The 16,745-nt window shown below is 41.8% G+C and overlaps 4 protein-coding genes across 4 annotated transcripts; 3 read left to right on the top strand and 1 right to left on the bottom strand.

The window, feature by feature from the left end:
- Positions 1–62: 62 nt before the first annotated feature.
- On the top strand, positions 63–5,543 carry LOC129585790 (piwi-like protein 1). Its single transcript, XM_055478641.1, has 17 exons — positions 63–600; positions 1,024–1,259; positions 1,539–1,687; positions 1,848–1,943; positions 2,109–2,209; positions 2,377–2,627; positions 2,747–2,861; positions 2,921–3,056; positions 3,133–3,256; positions 3,316–3,503; positions 3,585–3,733; positions 3,852–3,979; positions 4,074–4,224; positions 4,300–4,459; positions 4,611–4,733; positions 4,816–4,963; positions 5,231–5,543. The coding sequence occupies exons 1-17, from the start codon at positions 294–296 to the stop codon at positions 5,345–5,347; spliced, it is 2,679 nt and encodes an 892-aa protein (XP_055334616.1). The 5' UTR covers positions 63–293; the 3' UTR covers positions 5,348–5,543.
- A 580-nt stretch (positions 5,544–6,123) lies between these two features.
- LOC129587165 (uncharacterized) lies at positions 6,124–7,890 on the top strand. The gene is made up of 3 exons (XM_055480781.1): positions 6,124–6,519; positions 6,733–7,031; positions 7,325–7,890. Exons 1-3 carry the CDS (start codon positions 6,420–6,422, stop codon positions 7,703–7,705), a joined length of 780 nt encoding a protein of 259 aa, XP_055336756.1. The 5' UTR covers positions 6,124–6,419; the 3' UTR covers positions 7,706–7,890.
- A 417-nt stretch (positions 7,891–8,307) lies between these two features.
- On the bottom strand, positions 8,308–11,667 carry LOC129588434 (mucin-2-like). Its single transcript, XM_055482639.1, has 6 exons — positions 11,308–11,667; positions 10,859–10,954; positions 10,425–10,584; positions 9,684–10,064; positions 9,212–9,570; positions 8,308–9,054 (listed from the first exon to the last, which is right to left on the bottom strand). The coding sequence occupies exons 1-6, from the start codon at positions 11,437–11,439 to the stop codon at positions 8,308–8,310; spliced, it is 1,875 nt and encodes a 624-aa protein (XP_055338614.1). The 5' UTR covers positions 11,440–11,667.
- Positions 11,668–12,979: 1,312 nt separating this feature from the next.
- LOC129583990 (alpha-amylase-like) lies at positions 12,980–16,500 on the top strand. The gene is made up of 11 exons (XM_055476067.1): positions 12,980–13,222; positions 13,319–13,545; positions 13,816–13,944; positions 14,048–14,115; positions 14,265–14,389; positions 14,721–14,814; positions 14,901–15,023; positions 15,088–15,190; positions 15,343–15,505; positions 15,683–15,786; positions 15,974–16,500. Exons 1-11 carry the CDS (start codon positions 13,112–13,114, stop codon positions 16,308–16,310), a joined length of 1,584 nt encoding a protein of 527 aa, XP_055332042.1. The 5' UTR covers positions 12,980–13,111; the 3' UTR covers positions 16,311–16,500.
- Positions 16,501–16,745: the final 245 nt, after the last annotated feature.

The following is a 16,745-nucleotide window of genomic DNA, read 5'->3' as shown; positions in this document are numbered from 1 at the left end:
CCCTGCTAGGTCCATTGACCGCTGGCTCGTTTTTCCGTTTTCGGGCGCCATTTCAGCGGCGCAAAATAAACATAAAATTCATTCTCACTTTTCCAGAAAGCAGCAGAATAATTGCGACTTCATGGTTACCACCACATTTCCAGCGTGAAAGCTACTGTGTTTTGACCTTTTTCAACTGTTGTGACATGCTCAGCTGTGCAGTGTGGTGCCGCCCTAGTCTCCAGGCTTAATTTGAAGCTGACAGCGTCTAGTCTTGCGCTTGAAATTCTTATTGTGGTTCCTTATTATACACCATGGCTAGTCGCAACGCAGGACGAGGCATACCTCCTGGTGTTGGGCGTGGATTACCAGTGCTTACCAGCGAGATGTCCAAGCTGGCCGTAAACGTCCCAGAACAACGTGCACCGACCGGAATGGGACGCGGGCTGATTGGAGTGCGCCCGATTGTGGTTCCCACAACCACGTCATCGGCGTATGGCGCCGTGCGCAGGGAACGCGGAAATTTTGACATGAATCGGCCCACATATCGCGTCCCGCAACGATTTCTTGATTTCTCGCGAACTCTGCCGGAGTCGCATCCAAAAGTCGCTGCCAAGCACGGTAACTTTTTTGAGTTTTGTAAACATGGTATCCAGGTAGAAAATCAAAAGCAGTTGTCCATTACATTGCGCAGTTCGACAGCATTTAATACGTAGTCCTTAATTTAGGAATGACCCGATAATATCATACAGATTCTATTTTTTAGTTAAATGATTTTATACATTATAAACGCAGCGGCTGCAGTACTTTTCTTGTTCGTTTACCTTGCAAAAAAATGACGTGGTTAGGTTGATGGTTTGAAACTTTGAATGAATTGATTTTATCACTATAAAATCTGCGATCATGTCGTGAAAGGTCAATCGACAGCTTCAGGTTAATCCTATAATTAGGAATAAACAAAAATTACTTTCTGCTGATAAGCGCGCCACCTGAATGTTATTAATCATTCATACTAATATTAACATTAAGGCGTTTGTCTTCTAGGATCTTCTGGAACTTCGGTGAAGCTGTTGGCCAACTATTTCTCCATGCTCCCGGCTGTTCAGAACGATGATGACTACACACTGCTGCTGTTCCACGTCAACTTTGAGCCATTCGTCCACAGCAGAGCGGAGCGCAGCGATTTGGTTGCACGCGTTCCTGCACTGCGACGTCTCGGATACTTCTTTGATGGTCAAGCTAACCTTTTCGTTGCCTCGACCAGACTTCCTGCTAAAAAGGTACTGACGCTGCAACTACTTACGTATTTCCACGCCGGTCAATATTACCAAAACATAAATGATTTGGATTTTTGTGGTTGTACTACCATATACATATAGTAGATACGTTATTAATACCATATAATAAGTACTACATAGTTAATAATGGTAGTAACAAAACAGTGAATAATGAGTATTCACTTGTTTTTGGCTAATTTTTACCTGGATTTCCTCGACGTGACTTGAACATCAGTGTACTTTTGCATGCGCAGCTGACTTAACTCTTTAACTTTGATTCAGCTTGCGAAAATCACACTGGATTACGCTGAGAACGACAAACGGGAACTCACTTTCTATCCTCTTGCTGAAATCGGTGGCAAAGAAGAAAAGGACGTGGACTTCGAGAGTGTTGACTTGGTGAATGGTGTTCTGAATCACATAATGACCAAGTAAGTCGCATCAAGTTCCGCACGACGGAGCGCCGGCTTTTCTCTGTAATTTAGTTAATAATAAAGGTGATTATTTTATCCGTTGTAGTTACTATGTACTTATAACGATTATGATATACATTGTTTTTTTGCCGTAAATTTATTACAACAAATGTTCCAGCATTCTCACACAACGAGGTAAAACTCGGATTGGCGACGGATTTTATGACGCAAAGGAAGCGGTAACGATTGAAGGACTGGACAGATTGAGTTACAAGTACGTTAAGCTAACAAAATTATAAAATCAGCAAAATACATATTCAGGGATATTTAACATGGTGATCGAGTTTGTAGTACTCATGATTTAAGTCAACTCCCAGATTTATCGCAACTGCATTGACTGTGATTAACGTTTGCCGGCATTTATATGATATTTTTGTAGATTGAGTGTTTGGCCAGGATATGTCCCTCTGGTAATGCGCTATGATGGTGGTTTGATGGTGAATGTGGATTTGGGGACCAAATTTGTTCGCGACAAAACAGGTGAAATGTTGTAATTAAATTTTGTTTTCAACTCGATTGTGATTGTACGATAAGGTTTCTGTAAGTACAAAATCCATGTTGCGTGGTTCTTCAGCCGAGATTGTGAAATAGACTGTGCAAATTTGTGTAGGATTATTCGTGGATGTACATTTTGTTCACTTTTGTAGCACTGGATTACATTAATATGTATGCTGGATCATCCCAGTACGGAACGAAAGAGATGGCGGAAAAGGTGATGTCCATGCTGAAGGGAAAGGTTGTCGTGACAGATTATAATCGTCGAGCATACAAAATCAAAGAAATTTCATATGAAAAATCGGTTCGTGACGTATTCAGCCGACGCGCTACCAATATTGGCGCCAACAGTAAGGCCTCCGTGCTGGAATCTCAGTGTTCTATTCAAGAATACTTTAAAATGGTAAGCACAAATGAAATGTTAGGTTATGCGCATGTACACTGTACAGCATTATTTTGTGACTTAACGAATCATATCTGGAAACAGTGTACTTACTACCACGGTATGCTAATGTGTGTTAGGTGTACAATAAAACGATTAAGAACGAAAATCAGCCTCTGTTGATGTGTGTGCCACTTGAACCTGATCATAAACCGCGTCGCACTGAGGATGGCAAGGAAGTGTTGACTCCATTAGGTAAATACAAAGTTAAAAACATATGTGGTAGTCTTGAATTTTTTGATTGACTTTTTTAGTGCCGGAACTTTGCCTTTTGTCTGGTTTGACGGATGATATTCGGTCAAATTTTTCTTACATGAGCAAGTGTTTGGATGCTGTGCGAAGGGAGCCGGGTAAACGTGTGGCCATGGTCAAGGAGTTCGCAAATACTTTGTAAGCGATTGTCTGGGAATAATCAATAACAAAATCAAGAAAAATATGTTCTAATGAATTGTTATATTCTTGGTAGCGCTAGCGCCAGTGCTGAGGTGGATAAACCACTTGAAGGTTGGGGCATGGAAATGGGTAGGGATCTTAAGGAAGTGCCAGGGCGTCAGTTGCCACTGGCTGTTCTCGAAACAAACGGGAGAAAGGTGGGTTAACGGTACTGTAACTGAACACAGTGTGTTTTATCGAAACACATTTTCCGCAGGTTACATATTCGCGTGAAGAAGCTGACTGGATGAAAAATATCCGCAATAGCCGCTTGGATAAGCCTTGTGACTTCAAAGAATGGGCCTTAGTTTATCAGAAAACTAACGCAAAAGAAGTCTGGGACTTTCTGAAAATGGTGAATCAAGTTTCGAAGCCATTCGGAATAGTTTTCCAGAATCCGGCTGAGTAAGACAGAAATATCAGTTTTTCAATTACTTCTGGGATGACTTCAGATAGAGTAATCATGAGTAATGTGAAACACTGTAGGTTTGTGCTGCAAAACCCAAATCCAGCTGGTCATAAAACTGAACTCGCGAAAATTACATCAACTTGTGCCATGGTTTTGATTTTTCTGCCGGACAACAACAAACAGCGCTATGATGAAATTAAAAATTTTTTGGTCTGCGATAAAGGAGGTTAGGAAAGCCAATTTTTGCTGAGAGTTTACACACTATTTAGCACCATTGTTTATTTTCCTTTTTTTATTCCATTTGAGTTGTTTAAAGTTGCTTCATAGCGAATTTTCCATTTTAGTTGCTTCTCAGTGTATTCTCATGAAAACTGCGCAGAAGACGAATATGAGCATTGCTACTAAAGTGGTACTGCAGATGAATGCCAAAACCGGAAACCCATTGTGGCATATTCAGAATCCATCCGTTAAGGTAATTTAATCGTTTGAATGAACGTGACACCCTAAATCCAGACAGACTTTGGAATTTTCTGGGAAACGAAAAGAATTGTATTTCCTTTCCCCAGATTCGTGATGCCATGATAATTGGAATCGCAGAGATTCGCGGTTTTATGGGATTTGTAGCTACAGTGGATCGCGGTTATAGTCAGTTCGCGGGAGATGCTACCAACTTGATCAAAGGCGGAATGCGTGGAACGTTAAGCGAAATTTTTAGCAGTTAGTGAATACAAAAAACACGGAAGCTTTTCCTTGTACTGTTCTGCGTTGACTAATAGCGGAAATTGTGTGTAGCGGCTGTTTCCGAATATCGTGATGTCAACAATGTGAATCCTGCGGTCATTATTCTTTACCGCCTTTTGGATGGTGACGATGAGTTGCACAAAATCACTGCAGGCAAAGATCCGGAAATCAAATGTGTGGAAGCTATCCTGCAGGACCTTCGAATTGAAGCGTAAGGCATTTTTTCTGGGTGCTTTGTGATTTCCTTCACGGACGAGATGTCAAAATCGTTGACCTTTTAAATAAAAATATCGCTCCATAATCCATAAGAATGTAATTTATTCTTCATTTCGATTATGTTTTTTAATTGTTTGTGCTTACAGGAAGCTGCTGTATTGTGTTGCTTTTAAGCGCTGCAAGACTCGGTTTTTCTCGGAAAAAGGATCGGGTTGCGGTAATCCAGAACCCGGCACCGTCATCGACACTACAGTTACTATCCCTGGCCGGTAAGCGGACTAAATTTTATAACGACTGTCATATTATCATATCCCAGATATTAATTTTAAGGGGCCACCTTCTGTTTTGCAGATATGATTTCTTCTTGATATCTCATTCGGGACGCAAAGGCACCGTTATGCCGACCTACTATTTCGTCGTGTCGGATCAAACGAAGATTACTGCCGATGAATTTCAGAATTTCACGTTTCAGATGGCACATATGTACTACAACTGGAGTGTAAGCAATACTAACCGCTTGCTTGCTTTCACTACAAATTTCGCTGCTAAAAAAAGTCAAAAGGCTTTTGCCCTTTTTTCTTCTCCTTTTTTTTAGCCTGAAACAAAATTTTGTAAAATATCATACGAAGTGTACGAGTGTACGCTTTTGAACTTTTGGACTTTGTCAAACTCCATGATAATGTTCTTTGCTTTATGGCCAAGATGTTTATTTATAATACTGCGCTACTAAGCTGGTAACAAGTCTACTCATTTTCTTTTATTACAGGGAACAATCAAGGTGCCGGCTGTGTGCCAGTATGCTATGAAAATGGCAACCATGTGTGCTGAAGTAACTAAGAAGCAGCCTAACCAGAATCTTCGTCACAAAATGTGGTACCTGTGAGGTGATTTTTTATGGTGAATGCACAATGTTTTGGTAAGCTTTTTCATGTTTTAAAGCAATATGATTTTTTTGTGGTTTTCTACCATATTACCCGTGATCGTTTCCGGTGGTTTGCTGAAAATGTTTGCAAATGCATTCTATTGTTTTCAAATGATAGTTACTGTAATGGACAGGCAATGTAATACATATATACTGAGGTTTATGAGATTTTTGCTGCTTGTTTTTCTCATTTTAAGTAGTTCCGAATGTTTTGGAGGTTTTTCTCCACCGTTGTCACTGTGAGTTTTGAGGAATAAAAAAATATTTGTAACAATGTTTATGGAGTCGGGAAGAGGATGCATAGCATGAGAAAAATCTTCGGAAACTGCTTGCGCACAACTGGAACGCGCTTTAAAAATGTCTATCTATATTAGTGGTACTGTACTGTTGTTCATGTCCTGCTTCGATTCATCTGCCAGTCAGAAGGAAGAGCGCTATATTTATAGAATTTCGGTTATTTGCTTATCTTTATGTATATTGCACAAGCATATTATTATAGCGATGAGGTCACCCTATCGTTAAACCAGGGGAACTGCGATAAAACCGTTGTGACGAATACTTGCAATTCATACATGATCGAAATAAATGCTAGTTTCAGCTATTACGTATGGCCGGCGTGTGAAATTTATCAGTTTAACATTTCTGTGCTGTTCCGGTATCGTTTTGGTGCTACTATTCCACCAAGATAAAGTGTGGTGTTCGACTGTACGTGAATGGTTAGCCTTTTAATGGTAAGAAGTAGTAATATAGCATTGTAGGCAGTGATGCTGAATCTACATAGAAATACAAAAACAAGCGTTTTCTAGTATCAATTTCACTCGCTCACAGATCGTCGTACACCGAAACTTGCAACTACGTATTATCGGGTTTATTTTACATGGCTTTAATTCTTAAACAAGATTATACGAGTAATTTACTGGTTTTGCGCGACAGCAGCAAATATATCTATATCATGTGCTTCCACACGCGCTTATGATCGTGCATATTTGGCATTCGTGTTTCTGTCATAATTCATGGATTCCATATTTCCGAAATGGCAACTAAGAAATCTGAAAAAAAATTTAATACAACTATAATTCTGAGCATCAGCGGCATTCTTAGCGGGATAACTTGTATCTGCCTCGAGACTGCCAGTAAGAAATTTAGATTAAATATTACACTGGTTTTAGATTTGCGTTTCACTGATCTGCACTTAACACTGTAATATTGTTTTCAGCCATGAATTTGCATTGCATAAATTATGTTGTACTCGGCGTGTACGCAGCATTTTGGGAAAATTTAGATGGTGTTATCAGATTACAAGTAACAAGTTCGTGATTTGTAACAATCTCCGTTTCTGACTGCAGTTACAGTTCTCTGTGCCCGTTTTAAGGATCATTTCGAGGGTTTTGCAGAAGAACAGGTTTTATGCTCTGTTTCAAGTGGTATCTGGATTGGTGCGGTTTTTATAATTACGGGATGCATCGGGCTCACCGGAGAGACCAGAAGAAAGCGTCCGCCGGTCGGCAGTATTCCGGCCAGGAAGTCATACTGGGGACTGAACACCGCATTTCTTATGACCAGTATCATTTCCTGCATCCTTAGTGTCGCGCTAATTGGTCTGTCTTCCGCTGTTGCAGCAGACTGGCTAACAGTTGCAGCACCGGTAAGAAATTTAAAATAATAAATTACATTTCTTTACCCAGTATTTATATAGACCTGTTAAGAGCAGGCGGTTTTTGCATAAGATTGTACAAAGTAGTAACATGATTATCGTCAGTCGACACTGGACAACATTATGTAGTATCACCGCGCAGTGACAAAAATTCTACAGAAATACAACCTAAAGATATCATTTATGTTTCGGCAAAAACAACAATTAACCGTTAACTTCGATAAACAAAAGCAAATATGATTAATTTTGCGTTTTTAATGGCTTTCCTTGTTTCCTATTTTCAGTCATCCCTGTTCCGGTTAGGCTGGCAACTGCCATCATCCAAACTACCGGTTTTAATCGCGTCGCTTGCGTTTGTCCTGTTGGCAGCAGGAATTATCAGCCTGCCTGTGCACATCACTGCCATTTACGTAACATGGAAAAATCTCAGACAATCGCAGATTATGGAAAACATTGTTTTCTACAGCGGATCTCCTTCGGCTATTAATCTGCATCGCTCCAACAGCTCGCGCCAGATTGAAGTGATAACTCGACCTGCCAGCGAGGTGTTCAGTCCTGTGATCATCCATTCGCTTTCGGATGGAGCACAATTCGCCAAGTCAGATCGAGTGATTCCGGCCATAGACCATACAATTTCCACTGAAGATTTATCTTCTTACTTCTAGATAACAATTCCTATCTAATCAGCAAAATGTCTGTAACAATTAAAATCTGCAATGTGGTTTTATGTAACACAACCTATATATTCTGAGGTCAGATTGTACATAAAGAGTATATTGACTAATAATTACTTCTAATGCAAAGCTTCGATATTAAAATAATGCGGCTTTATGGTATACTTGTACCCGTACGATGAAAACGAATCCGTAAACCTGTACATATATATCATGTACAGTGGACCGAATCATCGCCCGAATAATATTGAACTTACGAGTACCTCAACGCGACACAAGAGTGTTCGCTTTTTCACATATCTAGAAAGTCTAGAATCACGAATCATCTAGAATCACGAACAGTAATCAAATTGCTGTTGCTGAACATTGTGTACAATTGATCTAATTGCAGTGAAAGGTCAGCAATAAATTTATGGCTGCATGGGTATCACGATGAGGTAGATTGTAAAGACATCATACGAGTATGTACAGAACAGTACGTGAACGGTTTCCGTTGCACGTTAAAATAATCTAGGAATGTACACCATTTAAATTATACAGTTAGTTACACAATTGCAACAATTGCAACCTTCCTATTGTTGTTGTTGCAGATTCTACCCAATATCTGCTCCCGGTGGAGCCCCGCCGCCACCGGTCGGCGTGCCACCCGTGCCTCCACACGAAGGAGTAATGGTCACGGTAGTCGTCGCTGTTCTGGCCCCATTAGTGTCCGTTGCTCGTATGATCATGGTCTGAGGAGTCGTGACCACGGTGGTAATATCCACCTGCGCTGTGACGGCCCCGGTGGTCGGGTCGACGGCGAAGGCCGGAATGCCGGTCTGAATCTGGTACGTAATGGGTGACCCCGTGTTACTCGTCGCCGTCACCGTCCCGATGGTAGCGCTGCTGGTGCACTGCGTGCCCGTGGCCGTAAACGAGTACGAACTGCTGCTGAAGGCCAGTCCCGCGGCGCAGTTCAGGACGACGGTGACAGTGGTGGTGGAGGTGCGGGAGGCGGAGTCGGTGGCGGCCACCACTACGGTCTGTGTGGTGGGTGTGACGGTGTTGAGGGCCACTTGGGCGGTGAGGGCGCCGGTGACTGTGTTCATGGCGAAGATGGCACTGCCGCCTTGGATGGAGTATTGAATGGGATCACTGCCGCTGGGACTGGTGGCGAAGATCTGGGCCACTTGCGAGCCGGTAACACAGGTGGCGGTTGTGAAAGTGCAGCTTTGCGCACCGAATACAGGGGCCGTACCGCTTGCCACGCAGCTGCCCCGGCTGATGGTCACTGGAACGGTGGTGGTCACGGTACCGGAGCGGGCGCGCACCGTGAGGGTGCCGGCTACGACTGTGCCCACCTAGATAAATGTGGTAAAAGAACGTAAAAACAAATTCATTTTATTGAATGTACTAACAATTAAAAATCGTTTGGCGGGTACATTGATGAATCGCTTTTAGTTCGTCATCTTTAATGGTTTCACCATTGATTTTAGAAAAGTTCACGGTATGTCTTACCGTAAAAATAGCACCGGTATTGGCATCAATTCTGTATGCGCCCGTTGGATTGTCAATGGAATACGTGATGGCCCCCGTCGAATTAGCGCTGACCTGTCCAATGAAAGCGCCAGCCGAGCAGTTTGTCGGAACAAAAGAATACAAACTGGCATAGAATTGTATAGTGCATGTCGGCGTTCGGACAGTCACCGGCACCCTGGACGACGCTCCGGAAGCGGAATATGCGCGCACGTATATTGTGGTAGAACCGCATGTTAACGTGCTGATGGAACGCAGCTGACCGGTGTTGGGGTCAATCGCAAACGTCGTACTGCCTCCATCAATGGTATATAATGTCCCGCCAACAGCGGGCGTTATTCCTAAATGCAAAAAGGAAAAGGTTCGCGTTGATATGGTATTAACATTAAACAACAGCATCCCATTTAATTTTATACCACCCTATATAGCTAGCATGTTGTCTTCTGAGTTTTACCTATAATTGTGTTGGCAGCTGTGCTGGCGGTGGTAAAAGTGTACCCCGTTTGTTGAGTGAAGACCGGTGCCGCCGAACACGAGCTGCTGACCGTTGCATTGGCGCGGCCTGTATTGGTGCCGCACGTGGCGGTGATGGCGATCGTTTGTACACCCGTAAATTCCCCGATAAGGTACAACTGACCGGTGGACGGTACAACGTATACGGCAGAACTTCCGCTGGAGTTGTACGTGCAGGCTGACGAACTGACGGCCGTAACTGCGCCGATTGATGAGCCAATGGTGCAATTGACCACGGTGAAAGTGTAGGTAGACTGGCTGAAGACGCCACCCGTGGTGCAGCCACTTCCGCAGCTGTAGTACACCGTTGCATTTGAGCTCCCTTAAAATTAAAACAACACATCCAGTTTTCTAATCGAAATTTTCAACCAGATCACGCAGAAATCACTACTACTTACTTCCTAGCAAACGATGGTCGATGATTATCTTTAGAACTTCAGACTCAATACAACATTTGGGACACTGTGACTTTAAATTTGAATCTCTCTCTTTACGCATGATAATTGCAAATCATATTATGCAGCACCGGTATGTATACGAAAGTGATATATAGATATTTTAAGTTTACAGAGCGAAGTTTAATTTGCTCTTCCAGTGACATTGAACTCGCCATTTTAACCGTTAAAGGGAATATGAGTTGCATTTCCTGATTCTTATTTTGTTAAAAGTTCTGGAAGCTTACCCGAGAAACTGGTTGCACGGATGACCACTGTTTTGAGATTGCAGGAACGGAGATAGTCTATCAGATAGAGTTGTCCGGTTCGCATGTTGGTGGCGATGTCGTTGTTAGGCTGGTCTATCAAGTAATAAATTGGGCGTGACAGTGTATCACGAGCGATTACCTACACAATAAACAAACAATAAGAGTCCAATGCGCATAGAAAGTTGAATATAGTTGAAATGTTGAATGTAAGGTTTTCTATATACCAGTACAATAATATGATACAATGAAACCTCTCTTTTACGTAATACCGAGGTTTTACTGTACAGTGACCGCCGTAGTAACATCGAATTAAGTCGTAGACAAATTGCACCTAAATTGCCTACTGATCATCTTCTTTTATTGCAAAAGTTTAAAAAAATTAGAAGATCGAAGCAAATTTAATCTTGACTTGCCTGTCCAACTGATGTTCCAGGTATGCAGCTGGTTACGCTGAAAGTATACGTAGACGACTGCATGGAAATCGCTGTGCTGCTTTGCCGCTTCATTCTCTGCACGAAATGAATACACGTATTACGAATTAGTATTGCCGCAGTTACGACAGTAGCACGGTATTTTAACACTCTGAAGTTGAAACCGGCAACGAATGCTGCCTTTTAATACGTCTGGACATTAGTACCCACGTACGGTCGAGCGGATCACCTTTACAGTTAATAACATCCCTGCAATTCCCGGCGACAGAGTTTGTTCGACAACGAATCAACATTTTGTGGGATTATTTTGATTATCCAGGTTACTGTGTATCCACTCAGAAATTTACAACCGCTGAGTCTTTACGTGCGGACATGTAGCTGCGATAATCACAAAATTTTGCCGCATACAGATATGTGCGATTTGCAAGTACCTGCTTGTTTTCTGTGGATCCATTGTCGTCATGCCCAGTATTTCCGGCTACAGAAAGTATACACGTTCCAAGAAATAAGCAATAAGAAAAACTGTTTTTGAAAAGCTCCATATTCAAACCGCTATTCCACATGTGTTTGCTATTAAGGAAAGGTCATGTTGCCGACCAGTATCAGAGTATAAAATGCGAAACCCGGCGAAATGATGCAACGATACAGCGCAGTTTACGGCGAGTTGGCTGAATTCAAAAATAAAGCAGATTCGTTTGGTGTTATCAGAAAATGCTACTGTGGATTTAAACTCAAAATACACGTCACATCAGAGCCAAATTTTGTTCATTGATGTGATAAGAAATTCAACGATCTGCCGAGATGCGGAAGAAGTAATTCCAACAATTTACAAAACACTTTATAAAAAGTTGCTTGAACTTGGTCTGCGGATTCGATACCTTCGAGTCCATCACTGGTGGTGCTTATTTGACCGATGGAGTACAAATGACATGATTGTGAAAATAATGTATGTTTTTATAATGCGCTAACTCATACCTACTTTGTACGTACGTTTCATTTAGTGGTCGCTATTATAATGCCACATTTTATTCCTCAGCAGATGCACCAAACACTGCTCCTGTAGTATATAAAAAATATTGCTGCTGAAAATATTGCTGTAATATCTGTACTTCCGCCAATCGTTACTACAGTGATACCCGTACAGGAAAATGCAGATCTACCAGAATAATTCCTTAATATGCTGGCTTAGGCCTCATCCTTCACATTATCACAACCAGAAAACTTTTTCGCCGTTAGCTGACGGTCTACAGTATTACAGACAATCGTATGCACCGGAGGTGCATAACGAGGCCTGCCCTTACGAGGCCCCGCGTCGGGCTGTCGGCCGCAGTCTGTTTGTTAATGTAATAGTCGACAGTGATTACGTATTTTCGAATGAATCGAATCGATTATGACGATCATATATATAGGTGTGATTTTGACCTAACCAAGATCGTGATCGGCTTTGCCGCTACCTATAAATTATAATACGTTTATAAAGGCAGTACTTTATCTTGTATCGTTGCAACGGGCTTAATTTTCAAAATTATTTAATGGCCTTACTAGGAAGCTTCGATTAATATAACGCGGTATTTGGTTTTGATGCTACGCTACGCTTATGGTGCTACGCTTAATACGTCATGATAATTCCGTGAATGTATTTAATGCAGACTTAAGCAACGATTTTCAGTTACTGCGCACCGCCGACTGGACGAAGCTACGTCACGTTGAGGTCACCTAATCACAGCTTTACAGAATAAACTTTAGCATTTTTATTGTGCGCTTTGATATGCCGGTGACACAGTGTCGCCTGGCACTGATTACGACAACACATTGCGTACAATCGGCGATTGCATACGAGCAAGAAGTCACTGCTTGACCAGGAATAGATCACGCAGTCCATCGCTGTAAATTAACGGAATTTTTCAAGGTGCTAAGTGAAAACGGTTGATAACCACATTATCATTTTTAACCAAAAGTGATTGTTTAAGCAGTCCTATCAGCATAACTTTGTAAAAGAGACAAGACAATGCCAGCACTAAAATGCATTGCGATAATACAGATCTTCATATCGATGCATACAACAAGGGCAAAATTAACACCGTAATGTTTAATCGGATATAAAAAGCTCCCGGTAGTTGTGATAGCAAAGTTTGGAGTCAAATATTGTACGAGTAAATGTACAAAATATTTTGTGATCGAAGAAGGCTACCGAAACTCAAACCGTAAACTACCCACAACGGTACACCAGTCAGCATGAAAATGTTCCGGCCATTGGTCGGTACCGTTTTCCTGGCTTTGCTGGGTTTAACATACGGGCAGTTCGAGCCTCATGTCATCGGTGGCCGATCGGCCTATGTCCATTTGGTAAGTAGAGTAATATTATACAACGCTTGCGCATAAGTTTACAGTAACTGACGATAAGCTAAAGGTTAAGCTAAAAGCATTAATTTTTGTTTATAGTTCGAATGGAAATGGACCGACATCGCGGCGGAATGCGAACGCTTTCTTGGTCCCAAAGGTTTCGGTGGCGTCCAGATCAGTCCACCCAACGAACACCGCGTCGTCACCAGTCCGCATCGCCCATGGTGGGAACGGTATCAGCCAGTCAGTTATCAGCTGATTTCTCGCTCGGGAAACGAAGCGGAATTCATCGATATGGTCAAACGGTGCAACAATGCTGGAGTCCGGTATGTCATTACGTCTTCAAAATATATTCTTTTAACTAGAATTCGAAATTCGAATATGGCAAATTTGCCCATTGCTCGAAAAACTTGCATTTAACAAATTTTGTTAAGTAAATGCAAGTTTTTCGAGCGCCGGTACCGGCGCTACTCATCTCTGTATTAGTCTATAGTACTACAGAATGCAGATACAGTCAACTTTCTTTATCACTAAAATCGTTTTATAAATTATTTTGGATGCTCTGTATTCTGCTTAAATATACATTTGTGTAATAGAATTTACGTGGATGCCGTGATCAATCATATGGCACGAGATAGCGGCCTTGGTACAGCAGGGAACACTTTCGATGGCAATACTCTGCAGTTTCCTGGTGTTCCGTACGGCCCAGGCGATTTTACTGGAAGGTATGACCAATCTTTACCTGTTTCGGATAATGCGCTAAAACATCGCATCAATAAACCCACACCAAAAAGTTTTAAATTCCTGCTGACACTTCATGTTGATTAGAGAAGAGTGCAAAACCTGGAACGGACTTATCAATCCTCAAGACGGTGATTACGCGGATGCCGAAATAGGTAAACACACGTCAAGCAGAAAGTTTGATATACGAGTATGTTCGATTCTTGTCAACCGCTGCGCTTTTTACCTTTCGAGCAGAAAACAATTCAAGTTTTCGGTACAGCAGCGGTCGCATTATGATACATGCTGTCTATTTACTCTGCAGTGCGTAATTGTCGCCTGGAAAACTTGCCTGATCTTGGTGTTTATAAGGCGTATACCAAAGGGAAAATTCAAGAGTATATGAATAAGCTGATTAATATTGGAGTCGCTGGATTTCGAGTGGATGCGGTAAGTTCATCAAGCAACTAAACACTGTGGTTTAATCATCTGTGATCTTTCTAGTATCTATTTTTTGTTTAAATAATGTGATATTGTACTGCATTGTACAAACAGTGTACTTCGAATGTTGCATAATTTAAACATTACTTTAAATAATCTTTTGCACTGCAAAAACTCACTAATTAAAACACCATCTCCACACCAATTTTTATTTTTTTTAAACCCCATCTCCACGTCGTCAATTGTAGCATTGTAACTTGAACCCGGTGATGTAATCATACAGTAGTCCCATAATTAATCCTGTTTTGAAGTTCGGTTTCAGTTCTGTATTTTGTTGCAGGCAAAACACATGTGGCCGGCTCATATAGAAATACTGTTAGGGGAACTGAACAACCTGAACACCACTTATTTCCCCGCCGGAACTAGACCCTACAGTATGCCAGAACAATGTTTCAAAATTTTAGAACCAAAGATTTTATGCTTATTTCATCTGCTATAACCAGTACTGATTTTGTTGCAGTATATCAAGAAGTTATTGATTTGGGTGGCGAACCGCTCGGCCAATTCGCATATCTCACTACGGGCCGCGTAACGGAGTTTAAGTACGGCAAATTCCTCAGTGAAGCCGTTCGAAAGGAAAACGGTTCGTACCGCGCTTACTTTCTAGAAAGATTCTCTCTGAAAAAAATTTGCGTCTGTTATCGCAGGCCAGATGCTAAAAAACCTTCGAGACATTGGACCCAGCTGGCCGGGTTTTTTGCCAGGAATGCAGGCTGTGACCTTTCTAGACAACCACGACAATCAACGCGGGTAGGTTCACTAAATGGTCATATAACGACAATATGTGCGCCATACGCGCATCACCATTTTGCGCTGGTCAATGCTTACCATCAAGTAAACAGTAAAATTATAGGTAATTACAAGTCGCACGATTATTTAGTTGCCGGTTTACATTTTCATAGACACGGAGCCGGCGGCAGAATTCTGACATTCCGGGAATCAAGAATGTACAAAATAGCCAATGCATTCATGTTAGCGCATCCCTACGGATTCCCGCAAGTGATGAGCAGCTATCTCTGGACACAGAGTATTAACCCACAAACCGGCAAAGACGAAAACGATTGGGTAAATTTAATGCAATTAATAATTATTAGTTCACGTTTTCGGTAGTTTAAGCAAAAAATGGCTCCTCTTAGGGCTTTTTCAGTTCACCGCGATAATTACAGATGTGTGACAGCTTGTGGAAACATTGTTACGAGTCCCATTGCAAGTTTTAAGGAATTCAGCTAAAATTTTTCTCAGATTGGGCCTCCCAGTGATGCGGACGGCAATACTCAGAGCGTATCGATAGCTGCTAGCGGAGCATGTGATATCGCTAGTGGTTGGATTTGCGAACATCGCTGGAGGTACGAAGCAACTTACGCGCGCTTGAGCAGAATCGCCCGTAAATCTGTATCTGTCCTTATGCAAAAAGGTCGTTTACAAAAACTGCACGAGTTAATCACCTTAAATGATTAGAGCTACTTAAGCGGTAAAACTAAGCTTTTTTTGGTATGACTATATGTTTATGCAAGCCGCGTGATATGATTACAGACAAATTACGAATATGGTGGGCTTCCGTAATGCCGCCGGGATGGGTGGATTAGTGCACTGGTATGATAACTGGGCAAACCAGATCGCCTTTGGACGTGGTGTGGAGGGGAACACAACCGCTTTCATTGTGATCAACAACGATGCTTACCACTTCGCCTTGACGTTGCAAACTGGTCTACCGCCGGGAACCTACTGCGATATCATCTCGGGCGGTCTCGAAAATGGCCAGTGCACCGGGAAATCTGTCGCAGTGAATGCCGATCGAACTGCACATTTTTCTATCAGTAATTACGATGAAGACCCGATTGTTGCACTGCACATTTACGCCAGATTGTAAACGCAAAACTTGGCGATCAGTCTTTTAAATTGCCGGATGTGATTGTATATATCGTGTTAATTGCATACCACCATTTCTCTGTTTGCAGTGTTTAAATTTCCGACCTTTCAGATACTTAATGTGATCTGCTTGCGTTTTGTCATTTGGGTTATTTTAGGATGTTGAACTCGTATAAAATTGTTGTTTTTCACCCATCTATCTCAAGTAACCTGTGAACAATCTCACTGATTTGAATGTGAATGAGCAAAATGATTTCACTGCTGCTTGCAACATAAAGAGGGAATGGTAACATAATTACGCCGCTTACTAAGGTAAGTAATATTCCTCTTCACAATAACGATTAAACCATTGCTGCACGATGTGACGATGCAGCAGTGTATTCAATATTACATTACATGCAATAAAAACTGTTAGCGCAAGTACTAACTGCTTAAA

Source organism: Paramacrobiotus metropolitanus, unplaced genomic scaffold, assembly GCF_019649055.1.
Source record: "Paramacrobiotus metropolitanus isolate TYO unplaced genomic scaffold, Prichtersi_v1.0 Parri_scaffold0000002, whole genome shotgun sequence".
Lineage (NCBI taxonomy): Eukaryota > Metazoa > Tardigrada > Eutardigrada > Parachela > Macrobiotidae > Paramacrobiotus > Paramacrobiotus metropolitanus.
This window is presented reverse-complemented; position numbering and strand designations above follow the sequence as displayed.